Source organism: Plodia interpunctella, chromosome 1 (genome assembly GCF_027563975.2).
Source record: "Plodia interpunctella isolate USDA-ARS_2022_Savannah chromosome 1, ilPloInte3.2, whole genome shotgun sequence".
NCBI classification, from domain to species: domain Eukaryota; kingdom Metazoa; phylum Arthropoda; class Insecta; order Lepidoptera; family Pyralidae; genus Plodia; species Plodia interpunctella.
This window is the reverse complement of record NC_071294.1, coordinates 4014799-4039246: the sequence shown is the minus strand read 5'-3', so window position 1 is coordinate 4039246 and position 24448 is coordinate 4014799. Positions and strand designations below refer to the sequence as shown.

The following is a 24448-nucleotide window of genomic DNA, read 5'->3' as shown; positions in this document are numbered from 1 at the left end:
TTGGGGATCCTATAAATAATTACAGATCTATCTTAATAGATAAATAGGTGATTAAAATTTATTTTAATCTTTAGACATTAGAATATAATCAACCAATATTTCAGTTTGACATACAAGACCATGACAAGACATTATCAAAGAACAAAATAATAGACAAACAGAATGAAAGAGTTCCGAAATGTAAATAAAAAAATAAAACGTTAAAACATAAAAGTGTTACAATATCAAAGGTTTTATTCAGTCAAGATTTTAGCAAAATCATATTTTTATATTGTCTTGTTATTTTCTCTGTTCACCGCTTTACAAACGTCACACAAAAAACAATCAGCGGCGCGCTACATGATCGAGCCGCAGATGAGGCTGTGCTTATCTCGCAGGATACGCCGCTCTTCCGCAGCCCGATAGCGCCTCCTACGCCTCCCAGCTCCCACCTCGCCCCTCCTATTGTTACTCACAATCCAACTGGATTCTTTATTATCTAACATTATTCGATGACATCTTGTTCATTGTTTCCATCAAAGGCTGCTATTTATTAGTTTCGTGAAAAGATAAATGTCAATTTTAAATCAGATTTTTTTTTTCATTTTTACATAACAAATAATATTGACGGTAGTCAAAATGTTTTTGAATAAATCTAGTCAAAATGTCCTTAAATAAATAATGAGAGGTCACCAGCATAAAACTGTGGACTGGCAGACAATATTTTGAAGTGTCTGACAGCCAGACTTAAACATCACAGATAAATGATAGATGCTAATTGCCTAACACCATGGATTTAGTAAGTATTACATGGAGTATCTACTAATTCCATGCCTAGCACCAAACACGATAATTATGTAGGTAAGCGAATGTAAAACAAATCAAATAGGCAGTTACGTATAATAATATCTAATTTCTGTCAAAACGAAACAAAAGCATCACATCATACACAAACAATTCTCCACAAAACGCCATAAAACAGCGTGAACTTGTTTGCGGTGTGAGGTTATCGTATGACACACTACCCACATCTGACAATTACAATAGTAGGTACAAGTTCGCGTGTCCAACTCATTGTGTCAGCCGGTCAATTAGAATCCCTTAACAAGGCCCATTCATGCGATTGTAGTGAATGAAGGCGAGTTTCACGTAAATTATTAATAACATAGCTGCAAGTGGTGCATTGAAGCGATAACGTGGATAGTGGGTGGAAAACTATCACGATTCAAGCGGACATATACTAATGTATCGCGTCGAACGCAGGTACACAGCTGTAGAATTCCCGAATGGAAAAATACAAATGGTGATTAAACATAATAACTTTGTATTTGCATAAAGTTACATGAAATAAAAAAGTAAGAGTAGGTGGCAGATTTTCCTGTTAAGTTTTGTTTGTGCGTCTGAGTCTGTTTTCCAAGAACTGAGAGCGAGTTGATAACCAGCCGTAGTCATGTATACAGATAAATATCTATCTGACATGCTCATATTGTTCATACACACTAGTGTCCGATTAAATCTAGTTTATTAGTTGCACGGTTAGGCTATGCATACTAATTACTAATATCTACTTTTGGACATTAGTTTATTCAATTCGATTAAACAATGCTGGCAATGATACAATTACAATTTAAATTTCCAGAATGTAAGGTGATCCAGAGAGTTGTTAACGGTATTTGTTTTATCTAATCTCTGTAGAGGAATAAGTTACATTCATTGCGATGGAAAAAAAACAAATTTTTTAACAGGTTTGTTTAAAAACAAAATCAAATCATTAAAGTTCATAAAGTTTTCAATATGAGATGGGAAGACTTGATCAAATTTAATTTGAATTTAGATAAACACTTAATATCATCAACTGTTTCTAAAAGAACACATAATGTAGGATTGAAAACCTTGTCGAGTTTTTAATTTCTAACCGCATACCTACCTGCAGCTTCATTGACTTGTGGTATAGTGAACGCACGGCAATACAAAGTTGATAGGATTGGACCATATCATAACTTTTACGATAGCGCAGAGAGTACGCAACAAGCAAAAACACATGAAGATGTTAATTTATTGTAATTGCAGTTGCGCCGTCCCCGGCTAAATAAAGACGAAGCAAGCGCAGGTGCGGCTCCCACGCGAAAGTTAACCGCGATTGCACCCAGCGCGCCGCACTCTGTGCACAAAATGACAACATTGCAAAGTGACTCTTAGCGATGTGGCTACTTTTCTTTAAAAATACTTTTTTTCTTTTTCTTTGTGTTTAAAGTCTGGATCCAATTGTTGTGATTCGTATACTATTTTATTAAGGAATGATGCAAGTTTGCGTTAGTAGTAGTTAAGTAAGGCTTTTCGCACACGGGTCGTAAGCGTAGTTGTCTCGTGCGCGTATCGTAATTACGCTACGTGTACGAGACGCGGAGTGTTCTGCAAACGAATCGTAGCGTAGACGTATATTTTTATAGAAACGGGATACCCTGGTCGTAATAGCGATGGTGGAATATTCCAGGCAGGACGCCTTGGACAGTGGATACAAAATAATAATAATAATCTTCCTGATGACTTTTATTTACCCCACGATGATAGTGGCTCTACATTTCCTTATTATTTTGTAGCCGATAATGCATTTCCGTTGAAAAGAAATATATTAAGACCATATCCACTACGTAATATATGCAATAAAAAAAGAATATTTAACTACAGACTAAGTCGTGGGCGGAAAAACATCGAGTGTGCTTTTGAAATGATGACCCAAAAATTTCAAGTGTTGATGACGCCAATTAGATGCAAAAATTATGATACAATAAACAATATAATTAAATGTGTCTGTGTACTTCACAATTTTATACGAAAAAGTGAAGGAGGTGATTACGAAATCAACCAAACTGAAGATCGTAATAACGCTGATGATAACATACAAATACATATTCCTGAACATAATGAACATCTTCACGTTGACAGAAATTCATCACCCAACCAGCTGAGGGATTATTTAACAAATTATTTTTTAAAACCCAATAATTCTCTTCCATGGCAGTGGCGGCATTGTGTATAATTAATTTGAATTGAATAAAAAAATTTGTTTACATACCTGTCCAGTTCATTTTTGAGCATATTTCTGCCCAAGCTTTCTCTGTTACATCTTTCCTTGAGTAATCACTCAAGGAATGATTGTAGAGGCAAGGAAATTTTTCCACTAGGCCCACAAATTCTATAATTTTGCCAGTATTCATCTTGAAAAATTTTTCTACGCTTCCTTTTGTTACGCCAGTACGCTACGACTATCGTAATGACACGAATACCTCATACAATACGCTGCAACACCGCATCGTGTGCGGACTTGTTTGAACATGTTCCTGCTCGTATTGCTCTCGTACTACGCGCGTCCTACGATACGCTTACGATACGACGCCGTGTGCGAAGGGGGTAAGTCTAAACCTAAATACATATATCTGTTATTGACGTTAATTTGTGTTGCCACTGCGCCGGAGTCTTCGCAATCGCAACTCTCAGACATCCCAGAGAAACAATGCAGCGTGTCGTTACAATTCTATGCTGTTTTGCTATTGTATTGTAAGAAGGTACAGTATGGTTGCATTGTGACGGTTTATCATTTTACTTTTTACAACATTATTATCAGACTATACGATACTTTGTTTTGTCTGTTCAAGGTAAGATAGTATATAGAGGTGTTTGAATTATATTTTGCCGAAAGGATGATGCGACAAGTAAACTTATACTAGTATTTTATTAGTTGATGACATCACCATTGAATATTTATGGTACGATAGTCACTGAGACTTCCACGTACATGAACGATTAGTGTTTGGAACTGAGGCAGCTGTAGTCCTATCTCATTCCACTGGGCAATAGTGTAGCAATCAGGGAGATAATTACGGGAAAACCATGGGGCATGGGGCACTGTCCGCAGACGCAGGAGGAGCGTGTCCGACGGCAATGACCTTCGACACGCTCTAGCGCTGCTTTCCTGTAATAGAGATGATGTGCTCGATGCACCCCATGTGTCCTTGTCAAGGTCAACAAACCTATCTTGCTCACTCGATAATTGCCATCCTACATCAATCAACGAACTCAGATACATCTCTTGCGATTTTGAGCGACTTTCCTGATATCTAACGACTTTCGCAGATAATGTATACAACTGTACCCGAAACTCATTCAAATTACACACAAACAACGCAGATATTTTTGTTTTACTCTTTAGGTTAAAGATCATCATGTCGCCATCACGACCTACCAGCGAACGGAAAGTGACAAAACAAAAGATGAAAAGGCGTAGAGGAATATCTGCGTAACTATTAATAATACTTGACAATAAACGACATATACATAAATCGTAAACTTATTGAGATGGTTAGTTCGAATCGACAAGAATTAAGATTCACTCGGGCTCGCATACAGCCAGACTGAATGTCAATAAACCAGTTGCCGTTGGTTCGCAGGATCGCTTCTGTCAAGTTTGATTTGGAGCCAAATAAAAATAAATAATTACTGCGACCGTGGCCTAAAATGTACGAATTTGTGTATTAGGAAGGACAGAATTAGGCAAATCTAAAAACGTCGTCTGGCGACATGGTTATTTAAAATTTAAAACCGAAATTAGAAGCGCGTTTGGGGGCAGAGTTTTGTAAACACATACAATATGTACAAAGAATGGTTCCACCATTATTACAGTGTAGTGCCAACGTTGTTAGTTGGTGGATGCCGACATTGCGCGATCGAACCATCGCTGGCTCGCCTGACATAATGTGTGAAATTCCCTCATTGTTCTGTTGCATTACATACTAGGTATATCGATTGTTCGACGATAGTTTCGTTTTTAACATTTCAACTTTATTTTAACGAATATTGATCGGCTTAGTGCGCTATCGTTAGTCTCTATCTATTTCGAGCGTCACGCACCGTCTGAAGCACCGCTTTTTGCTCTAGATTTATTTGGGTCTTTGACATATGTCGTATGTACGAAAAGAACGAATGAAGTGAATGAAATGAAATGAATGAAATGAACAAATAGAAAATGACAATCGTCATTTTCTATTTGAACCTCAGACGATCTCCGTTTTATTTTGTCTTCGATTGGTCTTGGATTTGTAATAAGAACACATAATCCTGGATCTTATGGTCCTGGTTTAAAGTACAAACAGTTTAAATCGAACGAACGAATTTGTAATAAGACGGTACGAGTTGATCTGCAATTTTGAAACTTTTGCATCAAAATGCGCACGTCTAGTACTATAAACTCTTGTAATTTTTGTTTGTTTTTAACATTACAAAATAACCCGTTTTATCTACAGCAAAGGCGACCATCAAAAAAATAAAAACAATATTATTTAAAAGGAATAGTTGCAAGTTATATCTCAGTATAATTTTAATTAACATCTGATGCGACTTACCCTTACCAAAAAGCTTCATATTATACATACCTAGTTAAAAAAATAACGTTAAAACACGTTTGTATGTGTGTTATTTTCTAAGACCTCCAGCGAGATTCCTAACTAATGGCAAATATCTACCTTATACATGGCGATATCTCCGAGTTCGTCACAGCATTCCATTGCGATGAATCGATCACTCGAAAGAGAGCTATTAGCATGAGGAGCCGCGGCGGCATGTGTAGTGGGTGTCACCTGTCGCCGCTCGCGTGCCGTCATTGCTATGGCTTGAACCCGGAAGCTCTAAACACCGCTTACCCATGGATCAGTGGATCGAGACAACGCCGCCTGTTGTACTCGCATGACCCGCCCTTCATTCTGAACAATCGCTCGCTCCTCTCGACGCTGTAGGCAAATCAAACAATAACCGAGCGCGTCAATCGAGATTGCAGGCATGAAGATGATCTAGCCCGAGAGCTCGACTCGACCACCAACGACACAATATCCTTGTAGTTTATATTAGTTACAATATTTCGCATAATTTCTCACCGCCAGCACAAAACATTAAAAGTCATGGACGTCTGTTATTTGCGGTTTGAAATGAGGAAACTACTAAATCCTGATTACTCCAGACGGCGAGTAATTGCAAAATGACTGCAAGTTAATCTTGTCAATAACAGAAATACATAGATTTGAGATAAACAAATGTTAGAGGTGAACAAAGTGAGACGTTTTGGAATGGAGCGTAGCGAGTGGTAGGAGTGACAGATCAGTCACGATCCGGAGGACTGCATTGTTACATCACGCACACTTTCTAACTGCCGACGACTGCCATACGATTTATATTGCTATCTACTCCAATTAAACTGTCCAGCTGGTCAACTCAAAAGTCCGAAGGGAGTAGATAACTGTAGAGAGCGGCTAACAAATTGGATACCATGTACTAAAATCATTATTCTCTCTGATAGTAGGAAGACAATGGGATTGTGCAACGCCCGTCGCTTTCAATTTCTTCTAAATAGCGGTTGGTATTCTACCATTCTAATGATTTAGTACCGGGGGAACACAATTAATTTGTAGAGTAATGAGATTATGATCTCTACTGTTGTAATCTATGGCAAAGAACAAAGGTTGGGCATAATAATTGTAGTCATATGCTCAAGTCCTAAATACCTAACCAATCGAAGCACAATCGAGCGAGGATGACGCGCCCCTATCGGAATGCTGATGTAGAATGTATGCGCAGCGCACACACAACGCTAGATAACTGGACCGAGCGGCGACTAGAGAAAGGGAATGCATCCGCATAGGATTCCTAATAAATAGAAAATTTCGCTTTGAAATTCGATAAGCTCTAACGCGACACTTGAGAGTGGAGAAAAGCGTGAATGTGAAACGAGCCCTGAGGCAAAGCAAAAGATGCTAGTGTGTAAGATATAGAAAGCACTTTAGAAAGGAATCGAACGTGAGCGTGACCCGCAGACGGCGAGGTGAGCGGCCCGCTGCGCCGGCGCGCCGCGTTGCGTTGCGTTGCAACACTACGCGGAACTTGCGGCCTTCGCTCTCAACCTTTTAATTACTCGCTTTTTCGCATACTGCGCTCTCATGTTGCCTTTTTACAAACCCACATACAGCTGATTTTAGTACAACGTGTGTACGTTGAGTGTTGTAACATACGTTTAACTGCGCAGATTGGATGTTAGCTAACTACATAAGAAGAATGGTAATTTTCTCGTAACATTTTTGAGGTGATTGATAGTTGGCTTATGAATGATAAAGCAGTTTTTAAAAAGTTGATATATTTTAAATTATTTCTATAAATTAATAATACTCATAGTCTCACAATAAACAACATAATCAAAATTCAGTCTCCTCAATCGTCGTGGCCCCTTGATTGACACAAACACGACAGACCTGCGGACCGCTCATAGTTTGAATAGGGCACTATGAGCGAATAGTTTAGGCGATGAGCTCAGCCGCTCAGACCGAGGTCAGCAGCTGAAGCCCAGCTGTTACACTCATCAGCACAACTCCTGTTTTGACAGTCACACGAGACGGCCGCTACATGCTGCCATGACGATTACATTGCCACGCTCAAGGAAATAGGTCATCGCATCAATATGACGTAACGTCTTTATAAACGTAACTTTAATAAAAAAAGTTCAAATACATATGTATATAGAATTTGCACATTCACTTTCAAAGAACGAAAGGAAAAGAAATATGGTATCTAACAAATTTTCAATAAGTTTTTGAATCGTGAAAATATCGTTGCAAATATATGCGCCTAAAATTATTACCACTCTCAACTAAAATAAACGTAAGATGTTCACAAATACGTACAAAAGGATTGACTCGAGGCTGTGAAGACAATAATATCGATATTTCAGTCGACGAACCGGCTAAGAGGGGGATTGGAATGAAGCTTTCAATCAGCTGATGGGTGCGCCTACGCCTCTCGAGCCCAAGACTCGTTAAAATCATATGTGATGTGAGTAAGACATAGCCTGTCTAACTTCTCTCTGGTTTCACTTTTAGACACTATATAGAAGAATAGCTGATGCCCGCGACTTCTATCGCAGAACAATTTTTATATAGAAGATAACTTAAACATATAAGCAAAATGTCTTAATTGGCTTCACTTAAGCAAACACATAAAAAAGAACATACACAATTAACACAAAATGTATTTCAGAAAGGACAAATTCAAAACTCGCTTGAAGCCAAGATTAAAGTAGCTTACTCGAGTAAAAAAATATGCAACAAGTGCAAAAGTGTAACTGGTTTCGTGCAAAGATTACTTGCGTCTCCAGTGACCTTTGAGATCTTGTAATATCATTTTGATGGCCCCTAGAAACCTAGCCGATTGAGATAGCTACCGATTACATTAAAATATGTACCTAAGGATATTTTAAATCCTCTCTATATAAAGTCCACTAACTAGCATTTCTGGAAATATATACAAACAGCAGAAAATTATGACAAACTACTGTTGAAAATGAAGCATATCGTCAAGTTTGCAAATTCTATGGTAAATTAAGTCGGTTAAAAACTAAAGGGACCTTTTTATGCTACGAATCCGTAGATCTTGGCGTAGAAGACTGTAGCCGTAGACACTTCGTAGCATTTGCTACGAAATATTCAAAGTTTTTCGATTTTATTATAGTATAAACTACAACTATAATGTGGATATTTCACATTAAAATATATAATATAACTCTCAAAGGTCTTTGAAAAATTTCACCAAAATAGTATTCGAGTTCAGTGGTTAACTGACATAGATGTCTTAACTTTTTAAAATATTTAATTTAGATAATTTATTAGTTTATTCACGTTGTCCCGACAACTTGGGAATCATCCTTGATCCTTGGATAGGAAAAAGCAAGAAAGCGAATAATGGGGCTAAGGAAGAAACTCAGTAATCGCCCCGATGAGAGAGAGATAACTTATTTCCAGTAGTTAACTAGTTTAGGTACATATTTGTTAATTTCATAATTTCTCAGTTACGTCAGTGTGATAGCAGTAAGTCGCACTACAGATAACATAAATAATACGAGTCAACAAAGAAAACCCGAGGAGACAGGCGCTACACGAACTACTCGTATATGAGTACACACATACAGGCAAAGGCACCAGGCATGATGTCCGTTGTTTGTGTCATTGTGGGGAAAACATGAGCCGAGCATGATGCGCCCGCCGCGAACAATGCAAAGTTTTTTAAAACAGCCGAGACATTTCAATCGTGGCTACATTACCATGCACCGGGCTCCCTGCGCCCGATCCATCTGCATACGTACCTGCGAGTTAAAAACAAAATGTGAGTCACTTCGGTATTTTTAATTTGACGATGGGCTGACGCACAATGTTATGGCGCACAAACGTAGAGGTTAGAGCAGCTCATATTTTAGTCATCTGAGAAAGGGGCTTCATGTTATCGAAATTTTCCAAATCCTTTAAATTTATAAATAAGGTAAGAGTAAATAGGCCTTTTTTTAGGTTGCATATAACAGCTAGTCCTAATCTTTGCTGGATCAAGTTCAAATGCACTCAGATTATTAATAAAAAAAAGTAAAAATAATTTCTGCCGTTGTGTGTGCGATTGAGCAATGGTACATGGCTCTATAACAACCATAATTACATAAGTCAGATTAATATACAAACTCGATTCGACTCTGTGATTTCGAACCATTTCATTCTCAGACGGAGGTCTTTACCACTGGACCGCAACAGCTTTAAGTCCTCTACCGTTGCACTGATAACTTCGGTAAAGATTGGAACAGTAGCGACATCGTTATATCATCGTTGCATCATCATACTTTGTCATATTTTAACTTGACTAACTTATTGGTTTTATCGTGGAAATACTTAAATCGATATTTTGTGTAACATATACATCGTCAATATCAATACATATAATATCTAAAACAGTAAAAAAAAGTTTGTTTATACATTTAATATAAATAAATATATTATGACATTCAGGTCATATTCAGGTCGTCAAATATAATAATAAATTAATATAATTCATTAATATAATTCGTTAATATAATTCGAAAAAATAATTAAAAGCGATGAAGAAACAGTTATACAGTTTATAGAGTAAGAATTAAAAAAGTCTGTCTGTTTGTACACGCGAATCACCGACTGAAACGTTTTTGTATAGCTATGAAGTCGGCGCAACATATAGAACAACACTATGAATATCGAAATGGACTTAGCAAAAGTGGTTAGCTTGACAAGACTGATAAACATTTTGACAAGGTGCTTAGCAAAACTGAAAAGCATTTTTCATTGAGGTACAAAAATTGAAGATCTGGAATATCTGATGTGCAACACAAACAGACACTGTACAATCATATACATAGAAATGACATCTAAGCAAAAGTTGTTCAGTCTGATGAAAATTTACTGTTGTTGAGGTATAAAAATCAAAGATACTCGTATTTTCATCATTTGATGTGGAATTCAAAAGTTATTTAGCGTATTAAGTAATTTTACTCATTTCATAGTTTAGGATTATGAATGATTATACATAGCTATGTATAATCATTCATAATCCTAGCATAATAACGCTAGCTAGCGTCCCGTCCCGACTTCGCTCGGGTAAAAATATAATAAATTAACTATACATCTAAACCTTCCTCAGGAATCACACTATCTCCATCAGTAGATGAAAATCCGTGCAGTAGATTTGAGTTTACCGCGAAGAGACAGACAGGCAGACAGACGCGGCCTAGCACTTTGTTTTATAATATGTAAGGATAAGATATAACATAATCTGAGAGTACTTTGGCCTAATTTTCGATGACGGTTTGGCACAACTAAGTAACAAACATCCGGTCACTTTCGTATTCACTGGAGTCAAGTCCCCGCGAATGAAGTTGCGAGCATCAGCTAGTACCACAATCAAACAAAACAAATGATAACGATTGCGAGACGCTGCCAATTTTCGTATATCTAAAAAATAATGTCAATTAATATTTCTTAATTGATAACGTTGTAATGATTAAAATAAACAAAAATACTAATCATCTTAAGTATTATAAACAATACATTCTAAGAAGTATAAAGACGCAGATTGTTTTATCAAATATTAATTTTAATGTGATAAACCCGCCATAAATATTGCAAAAGGTAATTAGGTATGAGATAAAAGCTTTGACAACTGATAGGCAGTCAGCCATTTTTAAATAACGGCCGAATTTCGAACCCGGAGTTTTAGGAAATCACAGCCGAGAATCACGAGAAGGAAGAGAGAGACTTTTGCGCAACAAAATATCAAGTTAATACCGAGTGTTATAGATAGATAAACCGTTTATTTACTAATACTGTATAAACATACAGGCGAAAAAGACACAATTTGAAACAATGATAAATGGAATTCACAGTTAATCACACAAATTATGTCATTAAGCCGAATAGAAATCAAGTCTCATCATGCGACTTTCTCCGCATTGTCAGGCCGAACCGAACCGTTTCGATCGCTTTGTGTTATCGCATGCGCATACATCTAGTCTTCATCCCTTACGGAGGAGGTAAATTATAAGGGTAGGCATTTACCTACACCTACCTATCTATACTTGTATAGAAAATGCGAGACGTGCGCTTTAAAACGTTAAGTAAAAAAAATATTAATAGACAATACTCATTTTAAAGCTCAAGAAGTTCTATCTGGCTTAATTAAAAAAATGCATTGCAAAAAGTAACCAACGAAATTGAGGTAGGCACACAACTTGCGCATGTTTTTCGTTTACTAAAACAAGTTTCAAAGTTAAGGGATTGATTACATGAATAGTTAGTGCAGCAGAATCATATTGAGCCTTGTATCGGTGTACAACCAACAGCACGTCAAATTACCCTGCATGAATCTTTATGCCGTAGTAATAGCAACAAAAGGGGGTGTGCTATATATATCGGTACGAGTGTACATTATGAGTCTATTTATATCCGTTTTCTAAGACCTAGGTACGGAATTACGGATATCGGCGCTGTCCGGGCCCAGCTGACGTGGGCGCTCGCCGGGTGCCGCCCCCCGGCCCCCGCAGCCCTATCGATCGTCGCCGCATCCCCGATGCACCACTTGTTACATCTCGCGTTGAACGCAGCTCTCAATTTGTAATTGCGTCATAACTGATACACGATGTAACTGCGCGTACTTGCGAGTAGTTTAATTTACCTTTCCTACCTTTCTTTACCTTTTCAGGCCCGAACGCCTCAATCTAGCGTAATTTTTAAAACTAAATAATAAACACTTAAAAATATCGTGAAAAAGTGTAGGTTCTACATATAATAGGTACATTTTGACCAATTTATTTTAAAGGAAGGCTTAAAAAAGCATCAGTTACAATACAAGGTCTAACTAATATTTCAAATCTTTAACGAGACGTACCTAAATTCTAAGTAGAAGCTCCCTTATAGCGTAGCTCTAATCATGGCGAACAAACTGTAAAAGTAGTATTAACAAGAAAAGCATTCTCCTGCTTTTCGTGTGTGTATCGTGTGTCGACTCGGCTAAATTTGTGAGGACCAATACAACTTTGTCAAAGCGGCTACAAACTTAAAAGGCACTAATGCATCAGATTTTAATTAAATCCAACTTTACGAGTTAGTTCTGTCAATATGTAGAAGGATTTTCATTTACACATCAAGATCTTGTCAGAAGTGTGCCACAAAAATGATGTCATGACTATGTGTGTTGAAGAAAAGCATTTACAGCCAATAGTTTTACTTGCCATATCGTGGCTTAGCTACCATGGCGTGGCGACCCACTTGAATTACGCGTTCGATTACGATATAAAAGCAGGCTGTCAGGGTAAAGTTGCTTATCGTGTGCGATTTCCAACAGATAAACTCGTTGAAGTATCTACGGGCGCTGTTGTCTTGCACTCAGACAAAATCAACTAGGTATCATCTAATGTTTCGTATTACTGTACGCATGATCTAAAAGTATTTGATGGATTGAGGTCGTCAAGGAGGATTAGTGTGCCAAAGGGATTGCTATAGAAAACATATCTTACGGTGCATGTTTACCGAAATAGGTATATCTTTGCAAGGGCGGGGTCAATAAAATGATAAGAGGCCATTAGCACGAAAATCATTGATTATGATAAAGGTCGAGGGAAGTACATAACACTTAAATAACCATTAAAAATATCAAAGTTTGTACATACGTCAGTAATAAGTAGGCGTACTCGTTGACCTATTCGATGGAGCATCACTCTTTTAGAAATGAAGACGATTTTGAAAAAGATAATAGTTTGTCTGATTTTGAAAGCCAATCACATCGTCGTCAGGTCCACTGCTATTATCAACGCGAAAAATATATCTAGGGACCCTTCCCAGACTACAAAAAAGAATTTGTCTAAAAACCTGTGGAAGTAAAAGGAAAATTTGTAACTTCTAACTCTAAGCTATTAATTATTATATAATGGTTTAGCACAGCATATAAGTACCTAAGGATAAGATTTCCAGACTACAAAAACCTTATTGTACTCGTCAATTAACCGAATACTCCTACGTAAAATGTTGTTTATGTCCCGTGATGAAGTCGTAAGAAGCATAAAGAGTTATCTCGATGAGTCTCCCGTTGAGCACCCGTGAACGTAAACAGACGTGATCTCGAGCCGCCAACCAAGCCGTCACACGAGGAAAATCCTCACACATCCTGTTCGCAAGCTCAAATACCTACCTGCACAACGCAGAGGAAGCCTCGAGATTAAAATAAGACGGAGTGATAATAATTACTTGACGAAGACGTCGTATGTTAGACTGGTTCACGATGCGTCTGCCTCGCACTGCGTTACTTTGCCTGTGTGGAATTCCAAGCAAATCGTGTTTATTTCTTAACCAACTTAAGTTTAATGTTGCTAAAGTCGCTATTGCTGGATTTTTTGGTTCATGCTGGTTTCTAAGCCTCTCGCCTAAACAATATTAGTATCAGTATGCACCATCTCTTCGGGATAATGCGAGGCTGCGGTCAACGATCGCAGCCGCCGCCCGCGGGGCCCCACACGCCGCCAGCATTCTAAATGTTGCGAAAATACTGCAGCCAAATTAGAAGTCACTGTTTCGGGCATTTTTTTATAGTCCGCACGGCCGTGTGTTACCATACCATAATACCAAAACGGAGATTTCCTTTGTTTTAAAAGCGACTTCATTATGCCAAGTAGATACCGTCGCTAGTGGAGCCCGCCTCGGCGCCTACCTATCTGATTTGCTATGGCTAATGACCTGCCATGAAACATGGGAGCAATACAGAATGACAAAAAGGTCGGCTTTGTGAGGAAATAATGGGTATTATTTTTTTAAGGTGAGAGAATAAGGCCAGTAGTTGTAAAACATTGTCAAATATACGATAGATTAGACACGATGGTGAAAAGCATAAATCCTCACTGAAATTCATGGCGCTGCTGATGGTAAGTTTCAGAAGGGAGACTTCTAAAATTACAACAAATACTCCATGAGCAATTATGATAAACAATGAGAAACTTATGGAGAAAACAGTAGAATTATCGACAAATTGTAGATCTATCCAAAATTGTTTTGTTTCCAAAGTTACCTATACTTATTAGTTGGCATTCTTTTCCTCATGGATTACATTAAATCGTACGTTTTTATATACAAATAGGTACATTGAAAGATGAATGAGTGAAATGTTCTAAAAGGTATATAAATGAATAGATTAGTCAGACAAGGAAGGTCCACGCCTAAACTTCAGTCACCGATGTGAATCACTGCAGCAGGTAAAAGAATATCCGGAATGCCTGCTCTTCCATAATAAGGAATTGCTAATCAAAAATATTGATTCGAGTCGGGATTTCGCGGTTTCATCTTTGATTTTGCATATCGTTAAAAGTAAATGTTTTTGGAATGTGTTGTGTTTCTGACTAATCTCATTGGAAACTTTGTCCAGATCTAGCTATCCTGTGACCAGATTAAATTCCCTTTTCTGAACATAGTTTATCAATTCTAAATTAAATTTTCAAATAATCGAGTCGCAAACGAGTTGTATCGTGGACCGTCGTGGCAGCATGAGGTGCGGGGGAGGGGCACGTTCAACGAACGTCCGCGGGCCGCCAGAGCCCAAGGTCGCCGCGTTCACTCGCCCGCGCCGCACCACACCACCGCCATAACTTCTACCAACCGGCTGCAAAGGGTTTAACCCCAGGGTCCAAATTATGCATTATTTTTATCTTTTACATTAAAAAACTACCTGAAGACAGCATATATTATCCGTAGATGAAAGTTATGAGTTCTTCATCTGTTGATATGGCTACAGCATAAACGCATACGTGAGTGTCTTGCACCAGGTAACACTATGAAGTGCGAATTGCAATACTTTTATTGCAATTCGTAAATGGTTTATGGGTGTCTAAATGGTTTATTTCACTCAGGATCTTTATCCTGAGTGAAATAAACCATTTACACACATCAAGCCGCTTGTGGAATGTATGATTAATTTTGCTTCTTTCCCAATACATTGATACAGTAATTCTTAACAATCATGGTGTTTACTGGAAAATGCGCTGAGCGGCTGATAAATGTAGGCCCCACGTGTGCGCGCATGCGCACGTAACGCAAAATGAAGCGATTTCTAGCCAACTATCGAAATTGATTGTCATCTAACAGCTCGGCTAGTCTTTCGAGCCGGATGTTTGTGCAACGTGCAACTCATGCATAGTGTCGAAACTCTAAAAGTGAACGCTAGGTGATGCAATCTTTTATTAGTAAGTTACCAACGAAGCAATGATGCAAAAGTACTAGATTCTCGGGTGGCAATTAAGAATTCGCTGTGACAGCATTATGCAAAACTTACATAAGAAATCTGTTTTTATGCACACATAACGACATTCTTTAATGCCTAGTTATTGCGCATACAGACAAAGAACGCAGTTAGTACTTGATAAATTAACCCAGTATATACCTAATAGTATTATATTAAAGTTGATACCTACTTTATTGAATGACTACACATACATTTCAGTATCTATACTAAATGCTAATTTCTCACACATGTTACTTGATAAATCATCATAAAGATATAAATGCACACTAGTTCTGTTACGTGAGCGGAGATGCATTATCTAATGCATAAACATAAGTTATCGAATCAACAGATGAGGATAACTGATTTAAATCAATTCATAAACAAAACGGGTTTATGTTATGCTAATACAAACATCATTAAAGTTATTATATGGTTATTATAAATTAATTATACTGTAACGGCGGATTGAAACATAAGAGCAAAAAAACAATGCGAGTAAAAAGTATATGCGAATCGATATATACTATTATACTTCAAACGTCGGTTGGTGCTTGACTAATTGGCACTGTATTGTCTCAACACAACGCAGACGATTTAGTTTCCGCTTGTGTCCTTTGATATTCTAGCAGTAGTTATCCTGGAATGATTGACCCAAGAACAGCCGACCATGGCGTTATAGGCAAGTAATATATTAGGTAAAATTTCACGCATTGTAAAATTGAACCAATTAAGCTATGAAATAACTGTGTTAGTTCAAATTTATTGGTGATTTGAGAACCATTGGTAGACCGCGCCCTGGCCCGGTATGCCGGCGATTGCGCGAGCGCACACGTGCCTGCGACAAATCGCTCACGCGGACACCTCAATCGTTCACTTACAATGCTTTATTATTTTGTACGCAGAAACCAGCTTAATGTTAATTCTGATTCATCAAAACCACGCTACCTCCACCTGTCGTTATTTTCTTCTTCGTCTGCAAGCGAAGTGGCTGCGTTGGAGAAATTCCTCGAGTATTCGGTTCAACGGCCGCGCTATGGCGTGAACACTTTGCGTCTGTGTGTTTGAGTGAGTGGCGCGAACGCACACACGGGCCCGCACCCGTGCCTCTGCAAACACGACAGAACCGTTATCCGCTATGCTCCTACACATCACCTATCAGGGCCTCGCCAGCCATCACTGAACTGCGACTACGTTAAATCACACGTAGGTACACGTCGTACAAATAATAGGTATTATCTATTCCTGAGAAACGAGGTAGGAATTTCACCCTTAATATAGGTAAAGAAATTGAAACAAAATTATTTTTTTAAACATTAATGTGTGTGCGATAGAGATGCAAGGAACGTCAATAGTTAGTGCAACCCACTTGTGAGATTATGTGCACGACGACGTCGGCGGCACGCAACACAGTGCACAGAGAGGGGAAGCTACCGCAGAATGCGATTAAATCTCTTGAGATTTCATCACTTGAGCAGCTAAGCATCACTTCATTATGTTTATAAGTATTGGTAAGAATATATTGTTAAAATGTGTATCAAATTAATTATTACATTCACAACACACTTTACAATACAATATTAGAAACTTAGTCGAAAAGATTGTTAAATATACAAAGCTAAGAGAGGCACTTGTTTTAATACAATAATAAATAGAGGCCAACTTATAGGTACTCTTATTTTACATTTTGAAGGAATTTTATGAATTGGATTGGAGTTAAAATGTGGGTAGGTATATTCCTAACTTAGAATTTTAGCCGATGATGCCGCAATGTGACAAATTACATGCAACGTGCATGTGGAGTTGACATCGTGACCGATTTGTTTAGTAATTGAATGTGATTCAATTTGAAGCGAGTGTTCATTGTGCCTCATGAAGCTCGGAGACTCATCGAAAGGCGTCAGTTACAACCAGTCACTGCAGACAACTTCATTAAAATTAGCTATAAATTTTATGGAGCAAGCATCAACATTGTAAAAATTATATCAAACAACATTATATACTCATTTTTGTCGGATTTCATGATAGAACATCATCGAAATAGGTAAAAAGAAGATTTTTCTAAGGTGATTGACTACAAAGCCATCAATGATCAAATTGGCTGTTTTTCACATGGTGATTGTTCTAAGCCACTAAAGATAAATTTCCACAATCTAGTTAGCTCTAATAGAAGTAGGACGAAGCAGAATGTACTTAACATTCTGCTTTAGGGACAAATTAACAAGTTTCAATCTGTTACAAGGTGGTATCAAATTTAGTCTAATTCCATTCTATTTGGATTTAAATATAAGAGTGTTAAGGTTTTGCCAAGATTATACCTAGACTATACGTTTATTTAAGGTCGAAATTTTTGATCCATTCGTTACTTTTTTTAATTTTTTTCGATATTTACTACTTTTGATGAAAATATTTAATATCACAAAAAACATTCTTATTTTATAGAAAGAAATTTAAATTAGAAAATATTTATTTAAATTAGTTATGGTGATCCGAAAAATCGTTGTAATGTGGACATGGCAAATTCACAACATTTTATTTTTTTTCTTTAGTTCAGATAATAACGAATAAGCAAGATATAGGTACTCTTCGTAAGAATTTAATACTACCTATTTGCATCATGCTGACTTTTTGGGAATTTTCCCAATTTAAAACCAATACTTGATTTCAAGTATTGGTTTCTCCGAATGTTTAATCAAATTAATTGTTTCTACTTTTTCCCTTATGTAGAAACCAGATAGGTAATAAAAATGAAGCGTGTGTTAATGATTTTGTAAACAAAACAATGAGATATAATTATCTATTTTCTGAGAATTATCACGAACGTGTTTTAGCTATCATAACCGAGATTAAAGGTCGGTAAGATTGTGTAAATTTGACCCGAGACCCGGACATTGTGTGATAATTCAGTTATTTAGTTTACAGATTACAATAATAACCTTTTACTTTGTTTTATGGGATTTAACAGAGCGTGGTCACTACCACGTTAGAAAGTTTAACCATTAATTGTTTTTAACAAGGAGGTATAAAAACTGATGGAAAGGGATAGCAAAGACCATGTAAAGTGGAGAAGATAAGAAAGCGGTCATCGACACTTGACAGCTGAGGAAAGGACCGGGGACACCCTCAAGTGATGGAGAGATAATAGAATCTTGATGAATTTCTGATGAATGAATTTAAGAAAGTTTAAAGTAATAATAATTCGTTTATATTTTCCACATGCTATTCGAACATGAAACAAAATAACACAGAAACCTGTAAACTAGATAAAAGGCGGTAATCTTAGAACTATAAAACGCGCCCAAAACGTGTTACTCCAGTACCAAAGATCGCAATCCGTGTAGAAAGTGTCTGTTTATTTTCTTAATGAGATAAACGTGGTTACTTTGTGATACACCTAAAGTTTGTTGTAAATTGTGGGTCACCCGGCGGAAGCGGCGGCGGACGCGTTTCGAAATATATGGCACGCACTATCGAGCTCATTATAGGCGAGATCATGCGTAATGTCACAAGATAAGTACGAGTTACTGGCTTGTGTATAACGCCGAATTCATTTGTGTATTTATTGTATGGGTATCAATGAAAACGGATTATTTTCATTTTCCATACTGTGAAAGTAGTGTATATTTGATCCAAATAGCAAGTGGATGACGCGGAGTCACATCTCGAAAAATCTCAAACAGACTCAAAATAATAAGTTTTAAAATCTCGATAAGAATAGCTACTAGGTATTTTACTATCATTAAACCCTCACTACATTCGTCTACATACCACGTTCAAAAATTGATTCCTTTAAAACCTTCTTCTGTGGCTTTTTGCGGTAGTCAAGAGAATCATGCTCAAGGAATAAATGATTCAGACACTTTGTTCAGCTTTCTGACCGCGTTGGCCAAACGCACGCTGCCGAGCCAATTCGGTCTAACAATATTTGTATTGGTTTAAAAAATAAAAATATTCACGCATAACGAGGTATTTAGTGTGATAACAATTTTATGCGATATTTGGTATGGTAACGTATTAGAGGTAACCGAAGTCGCATGTTTGCGATACAAAGCTAGTAATTGAAAAAAACATAATTATTGAAGATCCAAAGATTTCACTATTATGCACTCTATTCAAATTTTAATGTTTTCTATTAAAATTATAGTTAACTAAATTTGCATTTATGAATCATCTAGAAACATTCTGCTTTTCTAGATAAGTCTGCGTTGAATGATCGATCGATTGATAAACACGATGTATCCAGACGTTATGTTACGTTTACTTTTAATGAATTAGTAAATCTTTTTTTACTAATGCACTTGTTCTTAACAAGTTAGTAATAAAATTTGTAAATTTAATGTGTTTGTGTATTTGTGATTTAAAATAATGAAAACTTTGAAATATAAATCCTAAGCTACACTAACGCCTAGTAATAAAAAATCATATCTATATTAGATAATTTGTTTACATACAGGTTACTATTACATAATGAAGTCAAGACGTTTTAATAGAACATTTATCGACTAATTGATGATCGCTAAATATACCAAAGTGTGGGTGTTAGGGCTCCAGACTTGCGCCGTCATGTCCGTTGACGCAACAATAATAATTACCAAATATGAATAGACATCTCGAAAGTAACGACACACGTATAAAGTAGCATTGCAAATGTGCATCGGTGAGTGCAGCAAAGGGGCACTCAGCCCGCAGTCACACTGACATTGCGTATAATCCGGCATTCCATATGGAATGCGGTCGGTCGACCGGCCGCGCACCACCCCGCGCCGACGCCCGCTCTCCTCTATGTTTTCTTATCCACTCGCTTCCGTCCACCATATGGTACAGTGGGATAGGACCAAATCTAATAAGATTCTCATCAGTCCCGTGATGCAAACTCTTTCTATTCGCTTGCGTATCGAACAGATAGTTATTCATAATACTATGAAACAATAATAGAGATGACGTCATATTATGAAAACAGTTTATGAAAGTAACAGTTTACATATCGCAGAATTTCGCAGCTCAACAATGCTTACGTGGGTGAAGTAAAGCAAGTAGATCTACAAATCAAACAATTTCGCGAGCGATCGCAACGCACTCAGCTCTCGACATTTCCGAGCATATCGACGAGACTGCCGCCACGTAGAGGCGAGGCTAATATCTCTTAAGGAGGAGTAGCATTCGCCGGAAAGGAAATTTCACTCACCTTCACGATAAAAGTGTCGATCTTTAAAAATATCCAGTTGACTCGATCGCACAGATAATACGGTAATAGTCCGTACAACACAAATATTCACTACACCAAAACGACAACATAAATAAATGCGGGGGGAGCGACCGACACCTCCGCAGATCGCCCGTTGCCGACGCACTCTTCGCACTGATCGAAATGCAACTCGGAAAAATGCACAGGGCGGGGTTGTCGAAAGTCATAAACGGTCGGTTACAGAGGTCGGACACTAAACGGTGAAGTGAGGGGACACGCGACACACCGGCGCATCACTCGACGCCGCGGGGCGGACTGGCGCTGGCGGAGGGGCGCGGGCGCGCGGCCACGTCGCCGCTCCGGCGGCCGCCCGTCGCACCGCCGCCTAGCAACGCGACGCCCGCCGCCGCACGAATTACAACGTGACAACTAGACAGCTGGCTCCCAACCACCGTCTTACAGACGTCTGCCTCCATCAGACTCATATCGACCGGAATATATTATTTATAGAGAAGTTCGCAGCCTTCGAGGTTGCTAAGATAAACGAATGTCTGTTAAATTACAAATTGTCAATAACGAAACGCTGCTGTTTTCTTCAAATTCCCAAACAAGGACTCAAGTCAATAAAATCAAGTGCAATCAATGTATCAAGTGCAATAAAATCAAACTTTTGAGTTATCAAAATCAGTTGTATCTGAATTCTGAAATCTATAAAAATCAATCGCTACCTACGTTTTGTAATTTGCTGTTCTATCATAACTTATAATCACTATCGCAATCAGGTAAATCAGATAAGCTTACCAAAGAAAAGAGAAATGTATGTAAAATTCCAAAAGAAAATATTGCCAAAGGACAAAATATTAAAAATGAGCAGGTACTCCTAGTACAAACTATAGTATAGCGTGATGACAATATTTGCATGACTACACATACAACAAGTGAAATAAACACATGCATTTCTATTTACATACCCATATATTAATAACAACAAATAATACAATAGTCGTGAGGGCGAATGAAACCACCATTATCACATTGATCCCGCATTGTGGCCTGTTGAATACGCAAACAGTTCCTGACTATCCTACAATTATTGCACTTTCTTTCCCATTGTTAGCGTGATGAAATCAGTTTTACTATCTAGCGATAGAGTGAGATTGCGGGCACGGGGTGGCGCGCGGGCGGCGGGGGCGCGGGGGCCGCTTGTTAGCCGCACTTGATGCCGGTACTTTCACCTGTGCCGGTACCCGCTGTCACTCATGCACATGCAATCGGCAATTCATTTCAAATGCACCGACGTTATCCTATTATGTGCTAATGCGCTAGTTAAATGAAACAATTTTGCTCATATGTACTAACTTTATTATTTCAAAACTTATTCGAGAGATCAGAATTCTGCATCTGTTAACATCGCTCACTCAGTCTGTTCATGTTTATAAATTTTTACTTAAACTAATTAATACACTAAGGTACATAGTTCTAAATTAAAAAGTTCAACAAATGTTAGTTAAATTGGCAATTGAAATAGACATTTTGACAAATGCACCAGTTTTCTCTTCTGTTATAGCATTACTACGTCGTTCATAGTATAATGGTGAATAAATCATTTCTATTACCTGTACTTTGTACTGCGTAAAGTACTGCTGTCCATATTTCTCTTCAAGTCAATTATATTAAGTAATTATGTAGACAAAAACTGTCAGACTATAAATATGTTCCAGGACGACTACTCTGGTAAATATAATTGGATGGCAAATAGAAATTCCTTGTTATGACTTGGAACTAATAACGGGTATGGGTAATAAAATATGCATTAACTTTATACCCATGAGCTCTGCAATTGGCTGAAATGTAACAAATTTCGCCAATTTGCTACAAGATTGTTACAATTTTAACTGTCACTGATTGGCACTATGCTATCAACAATGTAAGCTATGTTGAGTGACAATCGTCAAGACATACATAAGTGCGTATGTCGTTCTTTTATAATAATGGTATTATTCCCCGTAATGGTACGGGGATATCGTGCTAGTGTCATATAACGCATCATACATTGAAAATAGTTTAATGCTAGGTCCTGTGGTTAGGTCTCTTAACCTTGGGTCTTTTGGTTGACAATATTATCAATCCTCTTGAATTTAGTATTCAATTCTAATTTGCTGCATAACTTGGCGTCTGCGTTTAATTTTTTACATATCAGCCGCATTCCATAACTAGATATTTTAATAATCTACATAAGGCAAATCAACGTCTGGTTCAATAATTTCTCTATGTGTTATCTATTTCTTCATCGTCTTAAATGACGTAACTTATTGAGTCTTGGAGATTCTCATGTCATGTCTCATGCATATAACAAGTAAAATGTTTAGATAGACATTTTAGTTGTTATTCTTGTTGTTATAATATAGAGATATTATGATGAAATGTCAAAAACTTAGTTATTTACAACCAAGGGTGCCACGCAGGGTCCATTCGACAGAGGTTGTCGTGGTTATTGGCGGCCGTAACTAGGGTTGCCACTTTGCTGTCAGGGCCGTCAAAGAGAGCTAAGGAATTAAGTCTATTCATAATCACGGTGACAGCTTTGTTGACCATATTGACTACAGTTTCGTTGTCAATTTCCATTGGTTTGGATTCAGAAGACGTGCCTGCTGTGGGTATTCCCGATTTGTCCTCCAAACGCTTCCTGTAACCGGTGACCATTTCGTCGCGTAGTATGGTGCGGAGTATTGATTGAATCTGTAAGTGGTTTCAAAGTGAGATAATATTGTTCTACATGGTACGAGTGGGTGTATTTTCAGAAATTTTGAAAATTATTAATATTTCATCGTACCATAAAATAACTACTAATAACTAAGTAGTATTGCGTCTCCATGCAATACTAAGCAAAAATGCTGTTATGATGTTAAAGTGATATTATGAATTAAAAAATTAACGTCTTATGCAGTAACCGGGAAGCTGCTTCTATTCTACTTTACTATGTCGTATCTTTAATGATTTGATTATCTTTTTTATTCTATCCTCGATAAACGAGGGAAAAGCATATGTCACTCTCTTTCATAAGGAAGCGGAAATGTGATCATCCAAATTAAGTCATTTGAATAGCATGCGTTTTATTTATAAAATATTTTCAATTTAAAATTACCATTTCAAATTTCAAGTAATACAATGAACATCGCAAAAATGAATATATTTTTATAAAGTAACTCATTACAAATTCGCCGATGTCACTGCAGACTTCTGACGAAAAACGAAAGAAAACGTAAGACTGGTTTGAACGACCACTTTTAGTTTATAATAGATTTTTTTTAGCTAAGCGAAACTATTCGTTGTATAATTTCTTTACTAAGCATTATAAGCGTGCAAATATGGGTTTTCTCCTGGACAAAATCATCTCTGAACGAATGTATTTTGAAATGTTTACCTTAAAGTTGGGTGTAACAAGACAGCGGGCGACCGCGATGGCGGATGCGGTAAGCGGACCGGTGATACCGATGGTGGTCAGCAGCTCCGAGATATTCGGCGTCAGCCGGAACGGTACCGGACGGTTGCCGTCCAGCTCACCTGGGCCGGACAAATGTTGTCAAAATCGTGTTCCGTTTAAAGAGACGATAATAATGGGATTTATAGTATTTATTGATA

The 24448-nt window shown here is 37.6% G+C and overlaps 2 protein-coding genes across 7 annotated transcripts in view; both read right to left on the bottom strand.

Moving 5' to 3' along the window:
* The window catches only part of mtgo (miles to go), a 46410-nt gene extending 25245 nt beyond the window's left edge, over positions 1-21165 (bottom strand). The window contains exons 1-2 of one of the 2 annotated variants that reach the window (XM_053750133.2): positions 20807-21165; positions 16570-16730 (exon numbers count right to left, since the gene is read on the bottom strand). The gene's annotated coding sequence lies outside the window, so the exon portion shown is untranslated. The remainder of the gene's footprint in view (positions 1-16569; positions 16731-20806) is intronic. The other variant, XM_053750047.2, reaches the window with a different exon arrangement.
* A 986-nt stretch (positions 21166-22151) lies between these two features.
* Positions 22152-24448, bottom strand: part of Nipped-A — a 34216-nt gene continuing 31919 nt past the window's right edge. For all 5 annotated transcript variants that reach the window (XM_053749495.2, XM_053749821.2, XM_053749573.2 and 2 more), the window contains exons 47-48: positions 24231-24370; positions 22152-23545 (exon numbers count right to left, since the gene is read on the bottom strand). In XM_053749495.2, coding sequence (XP_053605470.1) covers positions 23249-23545; positions 24231-24370 — 437 coding nt within the window. In that variant the 3' untranslated portion in view covers positions 22152-23248. The remainder of the gene's footprint in view (positions 23546-24230; positions 24371-24448) is intronic.